The sequence below is a fragment of the Gracilinanus agilis genome, chromosome 3 (assembly GCF_016433145.1).
Source record: "Gracilinanus agilis isolate LMUSP501 chromosome 3, AgileGrace, whole genome shotgun sequence".
Classification (NCBI taxonomy): Eukaryota; Metazoa; Chordata; class Mammalia; order Didelphimorphia; family Didelphidae; genus Gracilinanus; species Gracilinanus agilis.
In genome coordinates, this window is record NC_058132.1 from 83,997,989 (window position 1) to 84,016,710 (window position 18,722).

Genomic DNA, 18,722 nt, shown 5'->3' on the forward strand with positions numbered 1-18,722 from the left:
AATAAAATATTTAAATCTAAAAAAACATGACCTCCTGATCAAGAAAGAAGAGTAGAAATAATTAACAGGAAGTTAAGTGATGAGATGATAGGAGAGCACTTAGTTGTCCTTGATGAGTTTGAATCACCATACCCCAATGAACAGCATCCTCAGGCAGAGAAATAGCTACTGAGATGATTGTGAAGTTTCTCTGAGGGATTGTTGAATGGCCATTCAGGATAGAGATGTTCCCATAGAATTAGAGAAGGGTACACTTTCAGATTTTCAAAAGGGAGAAAAGGATGGAGTTTGCCAACTATGGGAACTATGGGCAGGGTGATCTTGACTTTGATTCCTGATCAAATTCTAGAATTTACAAAGATGAAAAGCAAGAGAGTCCCTGCCCACAAAGAGCTTATAATCTATTAGGGAGATATGGGGGTAGTAACTAGGTGACACAGTAGATAGAGTATCAGGCCCAGAGCCAGGCAGAATTGGGTTTAAATCTGGCTTCAGATACTGCCTAGCTAGTGCTTGCCCTTCTGTTACTAAGACAGAAAGTAAGGTTTTAAAAACTGTTTTTTTTTTACACCCTTGTACTTCGGTGTATTGTCTCATAGGTGGAAGATTGGTAAGGGTGGGCAATGGGGGTCAAGTGACTTGCCCAGGGTCACACAGCTGGGAAGTGGCTGAGGCCGGGTTTGAACCTAGGACCTCCTGTCTCTAGGCCTGGCTCTCACTCCACTGAGCTACCCAGCTGCCCCAAAAACTGTTTTTTAAAAAGGGGGATATAACAGGTCTTTATATAAGTATGATACAAGGTAGAACATAATAGAAGCAAAAGAGAGACTGAGTCAAGAGTGCTTTAGGAAAATCTCTGGGCTCATGCAGTGTTATCATCTGAAAAGAATAAGTTTCAGTCTTTCCAGATAGAAAATGAATCAGAATTGATTGCCTTCCTTCCCTTGTCTATGGCTATTACCCAGCCAGATCAGGCCTTCATCACCTCTTGGCTTTACTAATAAAATGGGCTCCCAGCTGGTTCCCTTGCCTCCAATTTCTCCCCTCTTAAGTCAAAATCCACAGTGACCAATGTTGATCCATATTTCTAAGATCCAGCCCTACCCACTCCTGGGTCTGATCAAAATCTTCAGTGGTTCTTTGTTACCTAGAAAATGAAATATAAACTCACAGCAAGACACAAAGTATTTTTTAAATAATTTGGTTCTAATTCTCTGATACTTTCACATACTCTGTGTTCCAGTAAAATTAAAGATGAGGATTATTTGAGTGAGTGTGGGGGTGATTGTTCATTTGTATGCACGGGAGTTAAAAGGTATAGTTGAGGGAATGTAGACTTATAGATCTAAACAATTAGAAAAATATAAATTGCTCATGGATAGGCCAAGCCAATATAATAAAAATGGCAATTTTACCTAAATTAATTTACTTATTCAATTTCACACCAATCAAAGTACTTCAAAATTATTTTACAGAATTAGAAACAACAATAACAAAATTCATCTAGAAGAACAAAATGTCAAGAATATCAAGGGAGTTAAAGAAAATAAGCTGAGAAGGAAGGTGGTCTGGCTATATCAGGTCTCAAACTATAGTATAAACTGGTAATCATCAAAATAATCTGGTACTAGCTAAGAGATAAAGTAGTGAATTATTGGAAGAGTTTCAGAACTCAGCATACAGTAGGTAATCACTATAGTAATCTAATATTTGAAAAACACAAAGATTCAAGCTTTGGGGACAAGAATTCAGTATTTGACAAAATCTGCTGGGAAAACTGGAAAATTATATGACAGAAACTAGGTATAGACCAATATCTCACATCATGTATCAAGTCAAAGTAGGTTCCTGATTTAGACATAAAGGGTGACTACATAAATAAATTAGGGGAGCATGGAATAGTTTACCCTTCAGATCTATGGATAAAGCAGGAATTTATGACCAAATAAGAGATGGAAAGTACTATAGGATATAAATTGGATAATTTTTATCATATTAAATTTAAAAAGTCTTATACAAACAAAGCCAATACAACCAGGATTTGAAGGAAAGTAAAAAACTGGGGGGAAATTTTTACAGTAAGTATCTGATATATGCCTAATTTCTCAAATATATAGTCATATTTATTAGAATACAAGTCATTCCTTAATTAATAAATGGTCAAAGGATATGAACAGGCAGTTTTCAGATGAAGAAATCAAAGTTATCTAGAGTCATATGAAAACTGCTCTAAATTACTCTTGATTAGAGACAAATTAAAACAATGCTGAGGTGCTACTACTCCACACCTGTAAGATTAGCTAATATGACATAAAAGGAAAATTACAAAAAAAGGAAAATTGGGACAACTAATGAATTGTTGAGGAAGTTATGGAATGATCCAAACCATTCTGGAGAGTAATTTGGAACTATGCCCAAAGGACTTTAAAGTACTGTATATATCCTTTCATCTAGCAATCCACTACCAGGCCAGTATCCCAAAGAGGTTAAAAAAGTCGGGGGAGAGGATCTGTTTGTATGAAAATATTTATAGTAGATCTAATCAAAGAATTAGAAACTGAAGGGATATCCATCAGTTGGGGAATGGCTGAACAAGTTGTGGTATATGATTGTAATGGAATATTTCTGTGTTATAAGAAATAATATACATTATATTTTCAGAAAAAACCCAGAAAGACATGAACTGATGCAAAGTGAAGTGAGCAGAACCAGAACACCGTAGCTAGCAACAGCAATATTGTTTGTTTTACAATTGTGAATGACCTAGCTATGCTCAGCAATACAGTGATCCAAGAGAATCCAAAGGAGTAATGATGAAAATGTCATCCAACGCCCAGAGAAAGAACTGGTTGGAGTCTGAATGGAGATAGAAACATACTAGATTTCATCTTCTTTCTTAATATTTGTTGTTCTTTTTTTTTTTTTAAGTTTTCTTCCACAAAGTGACTAATATAGAAAAAAGGTATATGCCTGAATTAGGATGATAGCCAGGGCAGTTCAGAGAAGTAGGGTTGATCACACCTGGCAGTTGCTTGGATATAGAAGAATGGAGGATGATGCTGAGATGGTGAACCTGAATGCCTAGGAAAAGATATCAGTTTTTTTGAGAGAAGAGCCAAGTTAGGAAGGGAGGGAGGTTTTAAGGGGAAAGAGGATGAGCTCCATTTTGAACATCTTGCATTTGAACGTCTATGGGTACATATAGAGATGGAGTTGTCTTGTAGGCAATTGGTAATGCAGGACTAGAGCTTGGGAAAGAAATGAAAGCTGGATAGATATGGGAGTCATCTAAAGAAATAATCATTTGATCCTATGGAAGCTGATGAGATCCCCAAGAGATAAAGCACCAGGAGACAGGAGAAGAGGGCCTCCGGCAGAGCCCTGGGCTATAGCTACAGTTAATGGAAGTGGTGAGGATAGACATTCAGCAAAGGCAGCTGGCTGAGATCCATCAATCAGATAGGAAGGAGCAGAGGAAGGAGAGAGTCCTATCACAAAAACTTAGAGGAGAGAGAAAAGAATGTCTATGAGGCCAAATGCTCAAAACAGCAAATAATACAGAGGTCAAGAAGAATGAGAAAAGACTATTGGATTAGCAATTAAAATGACTCATTAGTGCTTGGAGACAGCAGCTTTAGACAAGTGTTGAGGTCAGAAGCAAATGATCAGGCGTTGAGAAGTGGGAGGCCAGTATGGAGAGTAGATGTTTGTTTTTATTTCTAGGAGTTTAACAGGGGAAGGGAAGAGAGATACAAGATGATAGTTTGAGAGGAGAGCAGGGTCCAATGAATACTTTTTTAAAAAACCTTTACCTTCCATCTTAGAATCAATGCTGTATTTTGGTTTCAAGGCAGAAGAGCGGTAAGGGCTAGGCACTTAAAAAAAGTGTTAGGTCACTTGCCCATGGACACACAGCTAAGAAATGTCTGAGGCCACATTAGAACCCAGGACTTCCTGTCTCTGGGCCTGGTTCTCAATCCATTGAGCCATCTGGCTGCCCCCCAAGATTTTCTTTTTAAGATGAGAGGTCCAGGCATGTTTGTAGGCAGCAGGGAAGGAACCACTTGTAACCTATGTACAAGTGTATCGTGAACCTTAAAGCACTTAGCAATATCACCTATGATTTAGATGATCATCACTATCCATCCTGCTATTGTAAGCTCCTTCAGGGCAGAGACTGTATCATGTTTTGTTTTTCTTTGGATGGCTTGTATCCAAAGGAAGGCCTTGAACACAGCAGGAGCTTAATAAAAGCCTATTGTTAAACTGGAATCCAAGATATTATCCAGACTACATTTCTGCATCCTTTGTAAATTGAATCTCTTGCATGTTGGTAGCTTTTCCCCTGGCATTAGTAAAGCCTTGCTAAAAACCCATTTATGGTTTGGGCTTATTAAGGGAAGAGGGCAATGACATGGTAAGGGCACTCTGGTGACAGCAGGATTTTAAGGGCTGAGTGAGCCAAACCCTGCATGCCACAAGATGCTGGCTGCGATGATTAAAATCAATGCATAAAGAGAGGAAACAGAGCTGCTGTCTCCAGAGTGTGATTTATGGAGTTGGCTAGTTCCCTATCCCGGGGCTCAGAGGTGGTGGCCACATTTTATCACACTCATCACAGCTAGGCCTGCTTTGACTGCATTGCAAGCAAATGGCCCCTGAAAAACTCCAGCAACCAAGACCTCCGAAATTCCTATCCCTCTGAAGTCACTGATTTAAGCAGCATGCTTATCAAAGGCTATAGGGCAGTGGTCCAGCTTGAGAGGAACAAGGACGGAATGGGAAAGAGATTCCAGCTGAAGAAGGAAGAGGAAGAGGCATCACTGAGAATATGGGCCGTGGGTCAGCACACCCACACTAGCTAGTCCACAGTCCACGTCTAGGACACCCAAAATTAGCAATCATTTCCAATGTGGCCAGTTGGCACGCATTCCGGAATATTCAGCCCAGGGAAGGAGCAGAAAAATCTGCAAAGGAACTGTGAGAAAAAGGTCATGGTGGCCATCAGTAAACAGGCAAGGGACCATCATGCCTCCAACAATGATTGAATATGATTGCTACAAAAATAACTCCAGAAATCACTGCAGTGTATAACTACCCAAACTCTAAGGGTACAAAACTCTAAATAACAGCAAGCAGAAATAAAATTAATATCCTACATCCTGGCTGACATGCAAACATAACCCCATCATCACCTGAACTTAAATAACCTTTTGCCCAGCGCGGAGGGGAGTGTTGGTTCCCTTTTTTTCAAGTTGCCTCTGTGTCTCACCTGCAGAAACAGAAATAATACAAGGCACCTCCACCTTACTAGTTGCAGTCATCAGGGAAGACTCGAGTCTACCTTCATTTTGTGCCTTATGGAGAATCCTCAGGAAGTGCCTCTGAAAGCCTGATGCTAGATAACCCTTAGAGAAGACACTTCTAAGCTCTTGTGGTCCTTCCACTCTGGGAAGAAAGCTTTTGTAATTGGTCAAGATGGGTACACCTCGTCAGCCCATCTCCTTTCTGGATTTCATACAACTCAAGCTCTGCGGTCTCAATTATAGTGACAGGAACCTTGGCCCAGGTCCATAATGCCCAGCTCTTATTAAAATAGATGAAGAGTGGATATGTATGGGATAATGTCCATAAGACCCTCTAACTGGAAGGCTCTAAAGCTTCCATGGAAGGAGGGGATCCAGCACAGTGTTCCCCCCATTCCTCACTAGCTGCTTTGCTTTGGGACTTCTATGGCATTCTCCTTCTTTCTGGGTACTTTCTTCTTCCTTCCCATTCTCACCTCCTCTTCCCAATACTTTTCACTCTCCTATTACATGTTGTCTTTCCCCATTAGACTATAAGTTTCTTGAAGGCAAGGGCAGCAATATTTTTTTAAAATTTGTATTTCTGTCCTTAGTGCACAGAACAGTGCCTGGCACATAGTAGGGGCATCCCAAGTGTTTAATGATTGTAACTATACCCATGACTAAGACTCTATGAATGAATGAACATTGCTGTTCATCTAGAGTAGGTACTCAGGTAAGTCTTGATGGTCAAGGCAAATCTTGAAATATTACCTAATCATTAATTTGACAAGATTGATGCCTGTTGTTGGACATAGAGTGATACATTTCATGATGAGAAACCTGTCAAGTCTTGGTGGTTAGTGCTCTCTCAAAATCTCTTTTAGGAAATTCTAAGTAATTTGGGCTATCTTTTAAGTCTAACAATTTGTTCAATTTGTTTGAAAGTTATCAGGCATGATAATGACAACTTTGATAAAATTCCTGTCCATGAATTCCTCAGAATTTGAGGTTAATGGAAACCCATTCTCTAAAATGATAACATCTGACAGTTCTTGAAGCTTAAGGTAGAAATAGGAGTATTTTCAGCCATTTTGAGAAGGAATTGACCACAATCAACAATTTTTTCTTTTGGAATGAGGCTAAAAAATCAAGATAGTATTTTTATTTTAAACCATTACCTTCTGTCTTAGAATCAATACTGTATATTGGTTCCAAGGCAGAAGAGTGGTAAGGGCTAGGCAGGGTCACACAAGTAGGAAATGTCAGAAGTCATATTTGAATCCAGGACCTCCTCTTTCTAAACGTAGCTCTCAAACCACTGAGCCACCTAGTTGCTCCCGATATAGTCTTAAGGTTTTCTGGTCACTTCCCAAAGTGAGACTTCTGTGCATTACATGGATTTATTTGGCATAATTAACTCATAATCTTTTTAATATAAAAAATCATGGCCATATTATATAGATGTAGTACTGTGCATTCATTCAAACTATTTCAGGATTGTTAATGTGGCCCAGATGGTGGGATGATAGCTTTCTGAAACCACAAAGTAATATGGCAAAAGGTGCCATAGTAGCATTCTGTAAGGGAGAATAATTCTTGTAAACAATTTGTGAATGGCAAAAAAGTTGTTCAGTTGTTGACCACTCTATCTGTGTCTAGTTCAACAAACATGTTAGAGAGATTCTCATTTTATATGTCTTGGAACATGAGTCCTGGAGCTCTTCTAACATCAAGATTTCCACTGGGGATGGAACAGTAAATTTGAGAGTTTGACATGGTGGATAGCTCAGGCTGTCATAAGACACTAAACAGTTAGACTTGTGTACATTCATCTAATAGTCAAAAGTGCTAAATAGCCATGTATAGGAAAGCATTATGGAGGCTATAAAATAATAATAGCTAGCATTTATATAGTGTTTTCAGGTTTGTAAAGGCTTCACATGTTAATTAATTTGATCTTCACAACCACCCTAGGAAACAGGTGCTATTATTATCCTCATCTTATAGATGGGGAAATGGAGGCTGAGAGGAGCTGAATGACTTCCCAGGGTCACACAGCTAATAAATATCAGACCTAGAGTTTGAATTCAGGTCTTCCTGACTCCAAGAGATCCATAGAGTCCCTTGACTGGTACAAATTGTCAAAGTAGAGCTATGGTTCTGAAACTTATTGACTCCTAGGACACCTGCTTGGGCTTCTTTATCCAAGAATTCTGATGTACTAAATAATCGGAGTCTTGGTATTACCTGGCACTTAGAGGTAGGGTATGGTCCATGACAGGAGGTGTGGTAAGAAGCAACAGCTCCTGCTTACTGTGATGCACCTGACCAGACTCATAAGTCAGTAATTGGCATTCTGGAAAGCATTCCATGCCACCGGTCAGGGAAGAAGTGACTGCACAATGGCTCCATTTTGTAGACAAAGAACACAGTAGAAGTTGAGTAACTCCAAGGAGGGATGACTTGGGAAGGTTTGGGGAAGGTGCATCTTGGCTCATACTCTGCCTTGTCTTGAGTGGTGTGAAGACCAGTAGCTCTGATGTAGTGACCACAAAGGTGATACTGGGCATTCCAAATGTAGTCAAACTCCCTTTCTGCCCCTGAATTACTGAAATAGGATAAGCCTTGATGGGGACTTTCTTCATTCACTGTACTGTTGTTCCCATGATCAAATGACTGAAATATAGTGTCACGTTTGGAATCCCGGAAAGCAAGGTTTCAAAGAAGCCTTGAAAAATTTCCAGGTAGTAGAAATTCCAGACTGAAGGAATTTAACTCAGAGAAGGAATGCTCCTCAGTGACTAGTGACTGCCTAGTAGTCTGCAGCTATGCCATCATCAATCAGCTATTAATAAATTTGGGCCAGTTCACGTTTTGTGAAGATCTTCCCTTCCATCAAGAACAGCAAGGAGCAAGCACTGAACATGGGAGCTGTTGGAGGACCTTGCTTACAGTCCACTTGTCATCTTCCCAAAGCTTTCAGGCTTAGGCGCCCATACAATTAGTTTAGCTCTTGGATGTGTGACTGTTCTTCAGTCTTCTCCAGGCTGTACTCCACACTCTCCAGACTTTTATCTGTCATGAATGCCACAGAAACCTCTCCACCCTGGAAGTTCACTGCACCCCTGACTTCTCACATTGGAAATACTCTCTGCCCTTTGGCCTTTTGCACTGATTGACCGATTTCTCCCTGAATTTCAGTATTAAGGAGATGTCCCAAGTTAGCCATCATTTCCACTTCAGGCTACACTCTTGTTTCTCTCGACATTCTCTAACATACCTTCATCCTTTTCAGTTTTCTTGTATATGCTGTCTCCTGCCATTAGAATTTAAACTCCTTGAGGGCACAAACTGCCTTTCTGCTTGTATTTGTACTTCTAGCATGGGGTATTTGTACACAGTGCCTGCAGTAATAAACTTGGTGCTTGGTGACCTGCCTTGGCTTTAAAGTGCCTTCCTGTGATGTACTGTAGGTGTCTGATAAAAGTTTGTGAAATTGAATTGAATTGGGACAAATTGAATTAAATGTTCTATATCACCTTCAATTTTTACCTTTAGGGCAAAGGGCAGATTTCCAGCTTTGAGGTGCATTGGTGGATTGGCTGAATCCAGATGGAATGACACTGACTCTGCCTTGGAAGCAAGATAGAAAATGTTGACAACATTGCTTTCATCAAATGCCTGTCTTGGTGTGGAAGAGTGCAAGCTGTTGGCCTCTGAACCAACCGGAAAAGCAAAAAATCAGTACTATATGTACATTCCACACGGGAGACCTAGAGTACATGACTTACATTTTATTTTTGTGCCTATGTTTCTGATTCCTACGGAAAGATGTTGGGGTATAATGCAAAGACCATGGGGTTCAGGAGAGTTAGGAGTCAGGAGACCTCAGTTCAAAGCCCAGCTCAACTACTTCCTATTTCCATGATCTGGGGCAAGATATTGAACCTTTCTGATCCCATCTCTTCTCCTATAAAATGAGGAGTTGTCTCAGAGACTCTCTGAAGTAACTTCTAACTCTAAATCTCCATGTTTTGTCTATTCCTTTTTTCAATTACGTGTAGAAACAATTTTTAACAAGTGTTCTCTGACCTTTTACAATCTAGATGGTAAACAAGCCGATACAGGTTTTTTTCCAGCGTTGTCTAGTTCTAAATCTATGATGCTATGAATCACCCACTCTTAGTTCCTGCTTCCTTTTTCCATCCCACTAAGCCTTTTTTTGTGCTAATGTTCCCTCCAAGGCCAACTTAGGGAGGCTTCCACCTGGAAACAGTGATAGAGTCCCTAACAGGGGCATAAACTTCAATGTACACCTCTACCCTATGGGAATGAGCTTTAATAGAAAAATCCAACTGTGTTAGTACTTTTCCACCTAGCTCTCAGAGGTATAAATCTTCTGCTCAGTGTTGTGGCGGTTAGCTGCCAATTGCCACATACAATTGCTATCAATGAGATCTGTGACATACTTCAGAATATAAGAATCTCGGGTTCGGGGCTGGTTATGCTAAATCAGGCTGCCACTCACTTCAGGGCTAATGGGAATGGTCCATGGAACATCTTGTTTCCACCTGCTCCTATCTATGTTTCTTTCAACAAACATCAGCATCCTTGCAACCATTCATGTCTCTCTAGTAGCTGGTTTTTGCATCTTAGAATTCAGACGCATGCTCTGATCAGCTGATCTGGTGAGATGAACACACTTGGGTTCTAGCTCCTGATGCTGGAACGCTGTTTTTTCCTAGAAGACTTCCCTGCTTCTTCTTTGGGGTGAACAATTGGAAACTTCTTGATGAAAAAAAAATCTCTCCCGGCTCATTCTCAATGCGGCAGCTTCCAGTGGGGTGACCTTGTCATTCTGAGTGCATGGTTGGCTTCAAGAACTTGGAGAACAGGTCAAATTGGGAAAAAAACGGAAGATTGCATCTATATCAATGATTAATGCAACCTACTACAATGGGAGTCAATTTCTATCTTGGACTCCTAGTCATTTGAAGTACTATGGCAAATAGTGCGGCATCTTGAAACAATGGAGTCTCAGAAAATGATCCTGGAAACTACCGAGCTTCGCTATCATGTGAATAATCAAGATTGGTGATATGAACTGCGATGGCAGTTCCTGGGCTTTCTTCTGATGGATTGCGAATGTGTTGCTTTCTCAAGGTGACCCTGTCTCTTACAGAATGTGTATTCTTGAATTTGCAAGCAGAGTGTCTTTGTAATGTTTTGCAGCCTGAAAAAGGGTTGCTATATCTGAATTGATTTGCAGATATTACGGAATGCATCTCTTCTGTGTTCTGTTAGCAAAATTTGCAAGAATTCAGTTGCCTAAATGTTATAGATAGCATTAAATTAGAAGATATAATTTTAATTTCCATGGCATATAGTGATTCAGTCTTACTAGCTAGGTCCTTGTCATATAGCCATTAGCACTTTAAAATTTAATTCAGAAGGGTTTTACTGAAGGTCTTTACTATGAGTTCTAAATTCAAGATGTCCGTGCAACCTGTGGGCATATAGTACAGGCAGTGGTGGACAGTATCGAATTTAGAGTTTAGAGGACTTGGGTTCGAATGCTGGCTTTTTCACTTACCGTGTGTGTGATTTTAAGCAAACTGCTTAACTTTGATGGGCTTTCATCTATTAAATAAAGGGTATGGACTAACCAACCTCCAAATCCCCTTATGGTTCTAAATCTCTGGTACTCTGTCATCTCAAGAATCCCTATAATTGCAGTATTAAGATCAATGGTATACCACCTTTTCAGTGTAAGCAATCATACTTTTACAGAGCAGTTTATTTCTGTTTATTACATTTTTAATCTTTGGACAATGACTAATGATAGGACTTTGGGTTTAAGGATCATCTGTTGATGTTAGTGAGATGTGAGCCTCAATAAGCCCATAATTTAATTGAATGGTTTTTGTCTTAAGAAGGGGCAGTGAGAGATTTTATAACAAAGCTTTATGGTCTTGTCAACTGTTAGAAACAAAAAATTCTCCTATTCAGGGTCCATTTTTTTTGTTTCCTCCAAGAAATAGGGACAGTCTCTCTTTATAGGAACCCTCAGAATCAGGATGACTGACATGAAACTCTTCAATATATTCTGGAAGTTATTTTAAGCACAGGTCACTTCAAGTTTCTGGGTGGCAACTACATGCAGTAGCTTATGAGGAACATATGAGAGTAGAGTTACTCTGCCTGCAGTTGTCCAATCCTCATTTCCAGAATATAGTTTGTACTCAATGTCAGTAAGCGAGTGAAAGACTAGCAGACCTTTTAAATGGCAGGTCACTTTATTGTTACAAAAATTCCTCAAAAAAAACCAGTAGCTCATAATTATGTGAATTCAGAAGATTAAAAAAAAAGACTCAAGAAACTCAAACAAAATAAAATTGTTGCATTACACTGGAGCATCCCTTAGTATGCACTCAGTATAAAAATTTTGTTCTAATATCCAGTAGAGTAAGATAAAACTAGCCTCCAAAGCCAATCTAAGAAGATACTCGAGATTTATAGGCTGTATTTCCTTGACCAATGGACTTTGTAATTTTGCCGACTTCTGCAGAGTCTTGATTCAGTTTGGGTCCCTATCCTCTTTGCTTATTCTTTCTCTTTCTCAACATTTTTATCTTTCACCTTGGCACTTGGAATTTCCAGTATGGGACTGGATGATTGTCAGGTTCAGAAAGATTTAGAGCTCAGGGAGGCACTGTGAAGGTACTTACTTATTTTATAAGCACAATATTGATAAAAAATAAAGATGGAGGAATCTCAGGGTAATACTTTGAGATAAAAATTGAATAAGCCTAGGCTATGGACAGTTCTCACTAAAGGTAGACAGATGTTCCTTATACTGACTGGTTTAGGTTGCTCTGTTGGTCCCTCCTGAAACCCAAAGAGAAATGTAGGCAAACAGTACCCCTACTAGGGACCCTTATTCTTACAAGAATAATACAGTTGAGACATTGCTCCCAAGACACAGATCCAAATGGACAAGTTCCAAGGGAGACAAACTACCCACATAATTGGACGAAAGAAGAGAGAATTTGAACTATGAACAAGAGGTCTTTGTTTCACATAGACCTATGGACATTATCATGATGAAGGCCAATGATCTATTCAAATAGAACTTGACTTGGACAGAGACAAATGGTGGCACCAAATCACCAGTGTCATAGTGATCCTTTTGTTGATACTTCTAGACTACCACCCTAATAAGGAGGGAGAAAAATAACCTATTAGGACTCATTTCAGTCGTATTCCTCCTCTGACTATTCTTTCCCATCCTGTGCCTTCTTGTTTGATAGCTCCCATTCCTATTTATCTCTGAATTTACTTTTGACAAATGCCCAGAACATGCCACCATCAAGATATTTCTTTTCCTCTTGCTTCTAAGCATCTTGACATCAGGAACAGTTTTATTTTTGTCTTTGTATCCCCAGTACTCAGCACAAAACCTGGCAAAAAGCAGACTCTTAATGTTTGTTGATTGATTCTTTGTCTCATCTGCTGCCTTTCCACCTTCTTCCCAACAGTTAAAAATGGATGTTCCTCAGGTTCTGCCCTTGGCCATCTTCTCTCTCTTTACTCTCACCTTTCACAATCTCATTCAACCCCTTGTCTTCTCCTATTGCCTCTACTTAGAGGACTATACCTCTACCTTCAACTTCTCTTCTGAGCTCTAAAGCCATATTTCCAACTCCCTACAAGACATCACCACAGCCGTGGCTCACTTGCCTTTCAAACTCAGCATGTCACAAGCCAAACATGATTTTGGTCCCAGATGAATGTATTATCTTTTTCCCAAAATCTGTTCTTCTTTCTGACTTTGCTATTTCTATCAGTTGGCGCAGTGTCCAGTGTTCAAACCTTTGAAATCATGGTTCTCATTAACTTAACCCCCCGTCATCCCAACCATCAACTTCCTCTACTCTTAGTCCCAGCTTGCTAACTACTGCAGAAGGAAGTCATAAAACTGCTGACCATACCCATTATGAATTCATGCTGCTGAATTTCAAATGATCTTTCACTTCCACATGGTAATATTATTTTTCCCTCTAATTCAAAAATCTCTGAGATGGAAGAGTCCTTCGAGGTCATTTGGTCTAACCTATCCCTGAAACAGAAATTTCCTCAACAGTATCCCCCAACGAATGATCATTCAGTCTTTTTCTTGAAACCTTCAGAGCAAGCCATCTTACTTTTGAGTAATTCCAAGTGTTAGCAAGCTTTTCCTTCTTTGAAATGAAAATTGCCTTACATTTCTAAATGACATCCTTTCACATTCCCCAAAGGGTCTGGTCTAAATCTCTCTCCTCAAGCTTCCTATTCCACCATCTACTATTTTTTTCAGTAGGTATTTTTTCCTCCTTCTTTTCTGAGAAGACTGGGATTATCTATTGTCCATTCTGCCACCTTCCCCCTGAATACCTCAAAACCTCTGTTGGTCCTCACTCATATTCCTTTCTTTGTTCTTATCAACCTTTTCTTACTTCTTTGCATATATTTAATATACTCCTTCCTATTCCTGCCTCCAGTTATTTTTTAAGGTCAGTGAGGGCAGGGACCATTTTATTTTTTCATCTTTAAATTTCTCATACATGGTACAGTGTCTTGTACCTAATAACTGCTTAATAAATATCTTTCTTTTTTTAGAAGCCTTACCTTCGATCTTAGAATCAATACTGAGTATCAGTTCCAAAACAGAAGAGCAGTAAAGACTAGGCAATTGGGGTTAAGTGAGTAGCTTTTTGCAGAGTCACACAGTTAGGAAGTGTTGATGGCAGATTTGAACCTAGGACCTCTCATCTCCAGGCTTAATTCTCTATCCACTAAGACACCTCATTCCACCAATAAGTAAGTGCCTTTCAAATTGAACTGAATAGTTTTGGTTACTTCAAACCCTTACTTAAAAGTCTTTGGTGGCTCTTCACTGCCTTCCATGTAAAATACTAAATCCTTTAGTTAGATTTCAAGGCTTTCCCCAAGCTGAATCTTTCTACCTTCCTAACCTTATTTCATGCTATTCCCCACCCTTCCATTCCCGACTTAAGCTTCCTGACTGCCATATAAGCCTATTCTTTCTCTTCACTGTGCCTGTGCTCATACCATGCCCCGTGGATGGAAAGGAAAACTTTCCTCCCCTTGAACTGCCCATTAAATTCCTACCAACTGCTTAAAATCAAGTTTAAATGTCATCTCTTCCAGGGACTCTTCTCTGATCCTCTCAGTCACTAAGAACCTTTCCCCCCTGAGATCTTAATGAGCACGTGGTTTTTTTAATGATCTTATTCACTTAGCAAATGGTGCATTATTCTTATTTGTGCATGTGTCACATCCCTCTATCAGACTGTAAGATCCAGGAAGGCAGGAACAAACTTACATTTGTATTTCCCCCAGCTACCTGCTCTATGGACAATATCTGTTTAATAAATGCTCATTGAATTAAATTGAATCAAAATGGCAGCATCCACATTGGACATGGAGAAAAACAAAGAGGTCATCCCTGGGACTGCTAGCTCCTTAGAACTTGCACAGAAAAGAGTCCGTGGGTGGCACTCTTGGAATGAATTGACATGGTGAGCCCAACTGACCAGGATCTTCAGCCATCGGTGCAAATGGAGGCTTCATTAGTCGCACTAGGAAAACCACATGACACAAGCCCAAGCCAGAGAACTGATATTTCTGAAGATAGGTGAACCTTGCTTTCAGAAAGCCTGATATCCCCAATTCAGAAATTAAAAACTAGACAAAATAGAAGTATGCATTCACGTTACAAAAGGGCCGTTCACTCTCCACCACAAAATTCCCTATAGCAGGTTCCTTGGGTGAATTTTGAGTCATATTGAGATTTACACAAACTCAATTCCATACTTCCACAGAATGAAGTACATTGGCAGAGCAAGGGATTTTGCTAGGTTTGCATTGAGTGGTTTCTTTTGGTTCCCAAGAAGCACATTTATCGGGAGAATTTCATTTTCTCTTTGTACAGAGTCCCCCTTCACACTTTTGGTCAATGGCCATTCTCTTTGTACCCCCTGAATTTCCTGTTCAATTCCTGCCAGAGACTTAAAATCAGATTTACAGGTCAACAATTCTGGGGACCCTTCTCTGATACTCCCAACAATAACAACCTTGTTACCAACCAAGTATGTGTGTCATTCCTCAAGTAGTTGGCATGACCTGGAAAACCAGGAGGATGCTGGAATGTGCTTTCAATGGACGTTTCAGCCAGGCCTCCTGGTACTCTGCCCTGAAACTAGAAAAGAGCCTGTTTGGAGGCACTAGCCCTACTCAAGGGAGCCCTGCCATGTCTAGACATCACAGTGTGAACTGGAAACCAGACAACAAAATACTTTATTACATCCAGGTAAGAAGGGCCAACCAGAGCATTTCTCAGTAGCACAGAGACCTACTCGGGGACCTGAATTGTTCAGCTCTTGGCCTCCCTTGGGTCCCTGTGTGCCATGTAGTCCTAGACCTAGATTCAGGAGGGTCGAGGTAGAGACCCAGGGGAACTAACACCCTTTCCCCATAGGGCCATCTATGAACAACTCGCCTAGCTATGGTCCAGTCTGCGGGGAATTCTATGGCTCAGGGCCCAGGGTGCAAGACACAATTACCTGGTATTGTGGGAAGGTTGAGTGGTTTGTAAAGACAGGAGGTGGAGGATAATTCAGGTTGAGCCAGAGCGGCTGGTTCAGTGCTGTTGAGGTCAAGGCTGTGGCAAAGCGTGGCGTGAACACGTTTCCAGTGTACTTGAGGTTGTTCTTGTCTGCAATTGTCATTGGTGCATTGACTGTAGGACAGAGGTCAAGGGCTTCACTCAATGAGAGGCCAGGAACCCCGCAACCCTTCAGCCCAGTGATTCCCAAAGTGGGCGCCACCGCCCCCTGGTGGGTGCTGCAGCCATTCAGAAAGTGGTGATGGCCACAGGTGCATTTATCTTTCCTATTAATTGCTATTAAAATTTTAAAAAAATTAATTTCCAGGGGGCCAAGTAATATTTTTTTCTGGAAAGGGGGCGGTAGGCCAAAAAAGTTTGCTTCAGCCCAACTCTGAGCACAGAGGTCACAGCTTTCAGAGGACTGCTTCCCTGAAGCCCAGGGGAATAGCCAAACCTCATTGGGGCATGAGAATTATGACCTGGATTGGACAGGATTGTGCTTCGAGCTGACAAAACAAAACAAAAACAAACAAAAACAAACAAAAATAAACCCACCTCTTCCCTCCCTCAAAAAACAAAAATGCAGAAGAGCTAAACAAGTTCATAACATCAATGAGTATAGCAGGGCAATGTTTGAACTCCTTTAAATAATCAAGAAGCACTTGTTTTTAATATTTTTATTAAGGTCAAGATAGTTGCCATTTTGATCTATTCATTAAAGCAGCCCCTCCCCTAGACTTCTATTAATTAATGATTAAATAATAAATAATTAATATTAAACACTTGATTCTATTACTGTTCTTTGGAACAAAGATCATCAAGCTAGATAGGCTGAAGGATTAACTTTAAGATCTGAGTTTGAAACCTTGTTCTACTTTTTATCTGGGTGACCAACAGTAGAGTAGACCATAAGCCCAAAGTGAGTCATCGGTGAGTGTTAATGGCAATCAAAAATCTTATGTAATCTCGAGCTACCTTAAGGGAGGGAGACACAATGTCTGGTGCAAGGATGGATAATTACTTTGCTGATTAAATCACATCTGGAGTATGTATGGGATTTCGTTCTGGTTGCCACATTTGAGGAAGGACATTGCTAAGCTGGAGAGCATCCGGTGGAGGAAACCAATGATTATAAAAAGGGTGATGAAGGAGATATCAATCGATAAACTTTCACTAAATATCTACTATGTGTCAGGCACTTTGCTAAGAACTGAGTCCGTAAGGTCTGAATTCAAATCCAGCCACAGATACTGTAGGACTCTGGGCAAGTCACTAAATTTTGTTTGCCTCACTTTCTTCAACTATAAAATGGGGATAATGGTCCCTCCCTCCTACAGTTGTTGTAAGGCTCAACTGACGTAATATTTGTAAAGTGGCACAATGCCTGGCCCATACTAGACCCTTAATAAATGCTTATTTTCTTTCTTCCCTCAAGACTGTGTTATGGGGATAAAATTAAGGAACTAGAGATGCTTAACCTGGAGAAGGGAAGACTTCGAGGGGCCATTGTCTGCAAGTATCTGAAGGATTGTCATGTGGTGGAGGGATTAAATTTATTCTACTTGGACCCAGAAGACAGGGTTAGGAGCACTGTTAAAAGGTGGAGAGAGGCACATTTAGGCTTCCATGTAAGTCAAAACTTCCCAAAAAAATGAGAGCTAACCGCAAATGGAATGGGTTGCCTTGGTAGAGTTTGTCTCTAGTAATAGAGACTTTCAAACAAAGGATGGATGACCATTCTCTGGGTATGTTGTAGAAGAGAAGTCCCCTTCTAACACTGAGATTCTTTGATTCTACAAAGTTGCTTAGCTTTTCTGGGCCTCAGTTTCCTCATCTGTTAAACAAAGAGATTGGACTAGATGACCTCTAAGGTTTCTCCCTTTTCTAAATGTTGATTCTGTGAACCTATGAATAGTTTTAAAGTCCTGTTAGAAAGTGTGGGATTTATTCCTCTTGGCAGTTCCACTTATAGAATGTTTGAGCAGGAAGGGGTCAGAAAACAGTGTTGTTTGTGCTTAAAAGTATCACAGCAGTTTCTTCTAAAATATTACAGAATGTAGCCTAGACTTGCCCTGAATTAACCTGATTCAGTGAGATTTTTATGGCACTATTTGTCTGAACCTCAGTACTAATTGGACTAATTGGAGGGTCTACTAGCTTCTTTGTTGGGAACAATGGCTGGTTTGCTGAAAGGAGTGGCTGATTGTCAGAGAAGATTAAAAATAATAATAACAATAATGGAGCCAGATCCTGACTAACTGTGCTAAGGGCAGGAAATGCTAAATTGCAGATTCAACAAATAAATGCAGTCCAACAAATAAAATTTAGCAAGAGCCTAGTATGTTCAAGGCTACATGGTTGACATTGGAGATGTAAGAAAAAGGTCCTCTCCTCAATTAGTTTACAATCTAATAGGAGAAAATATATTTGCATGCAGGAATAGGATATCCAAAGAGCCAGATGGGTGCAAAGGAAAGGTCCTGGAGATGTGTCATGAGAAACAGGAGTACAATACAATAATAAAGTTGTATTTTGTTATGTTTTGTTTTTTAAGTGGAAAAATCAAGGAAGTCTTCCAGGAAGATGCTCTGAGCTGGTCTCGAAGATAGATGGAGATTTTTAACAACCAGTGCATTTGAGAGAGGAGCTTATGTATTCCAGGCATGGTGGGACAATGCAAACAATGGCATAGAAATTGGAAAGGATAAAATGAGAACAAAGACTGGAGAATAATTCTGTTTGGTGGGAGCCTCGGGTATATGAAG

General features: G+C 40.1%; 1 protein-coding gene across 1 annotated transcript in view; it reads right to left on the reverse strand.

The window, feature by feature from the left end:
* The window catches only part of C3H1orf94 (chromosome 3 C1orf94 homolog), a 78,509-nt gene that overhangs the window by 19,094 nt on the left and 40,693 nt on the right, over positions 1–18,722 (reverse strand). Inside the window, exon 4 of the mRNA XM_044671521.1 lies at positions 15,914–16,089. Within this exon, the coding sequence (XP_044527456.1) occupies positions 15,914–16,089 (176 nt within the window). The remainder of the gene's footprint in view (positions 1–15,913; positions 16,090–18,722) is intronic.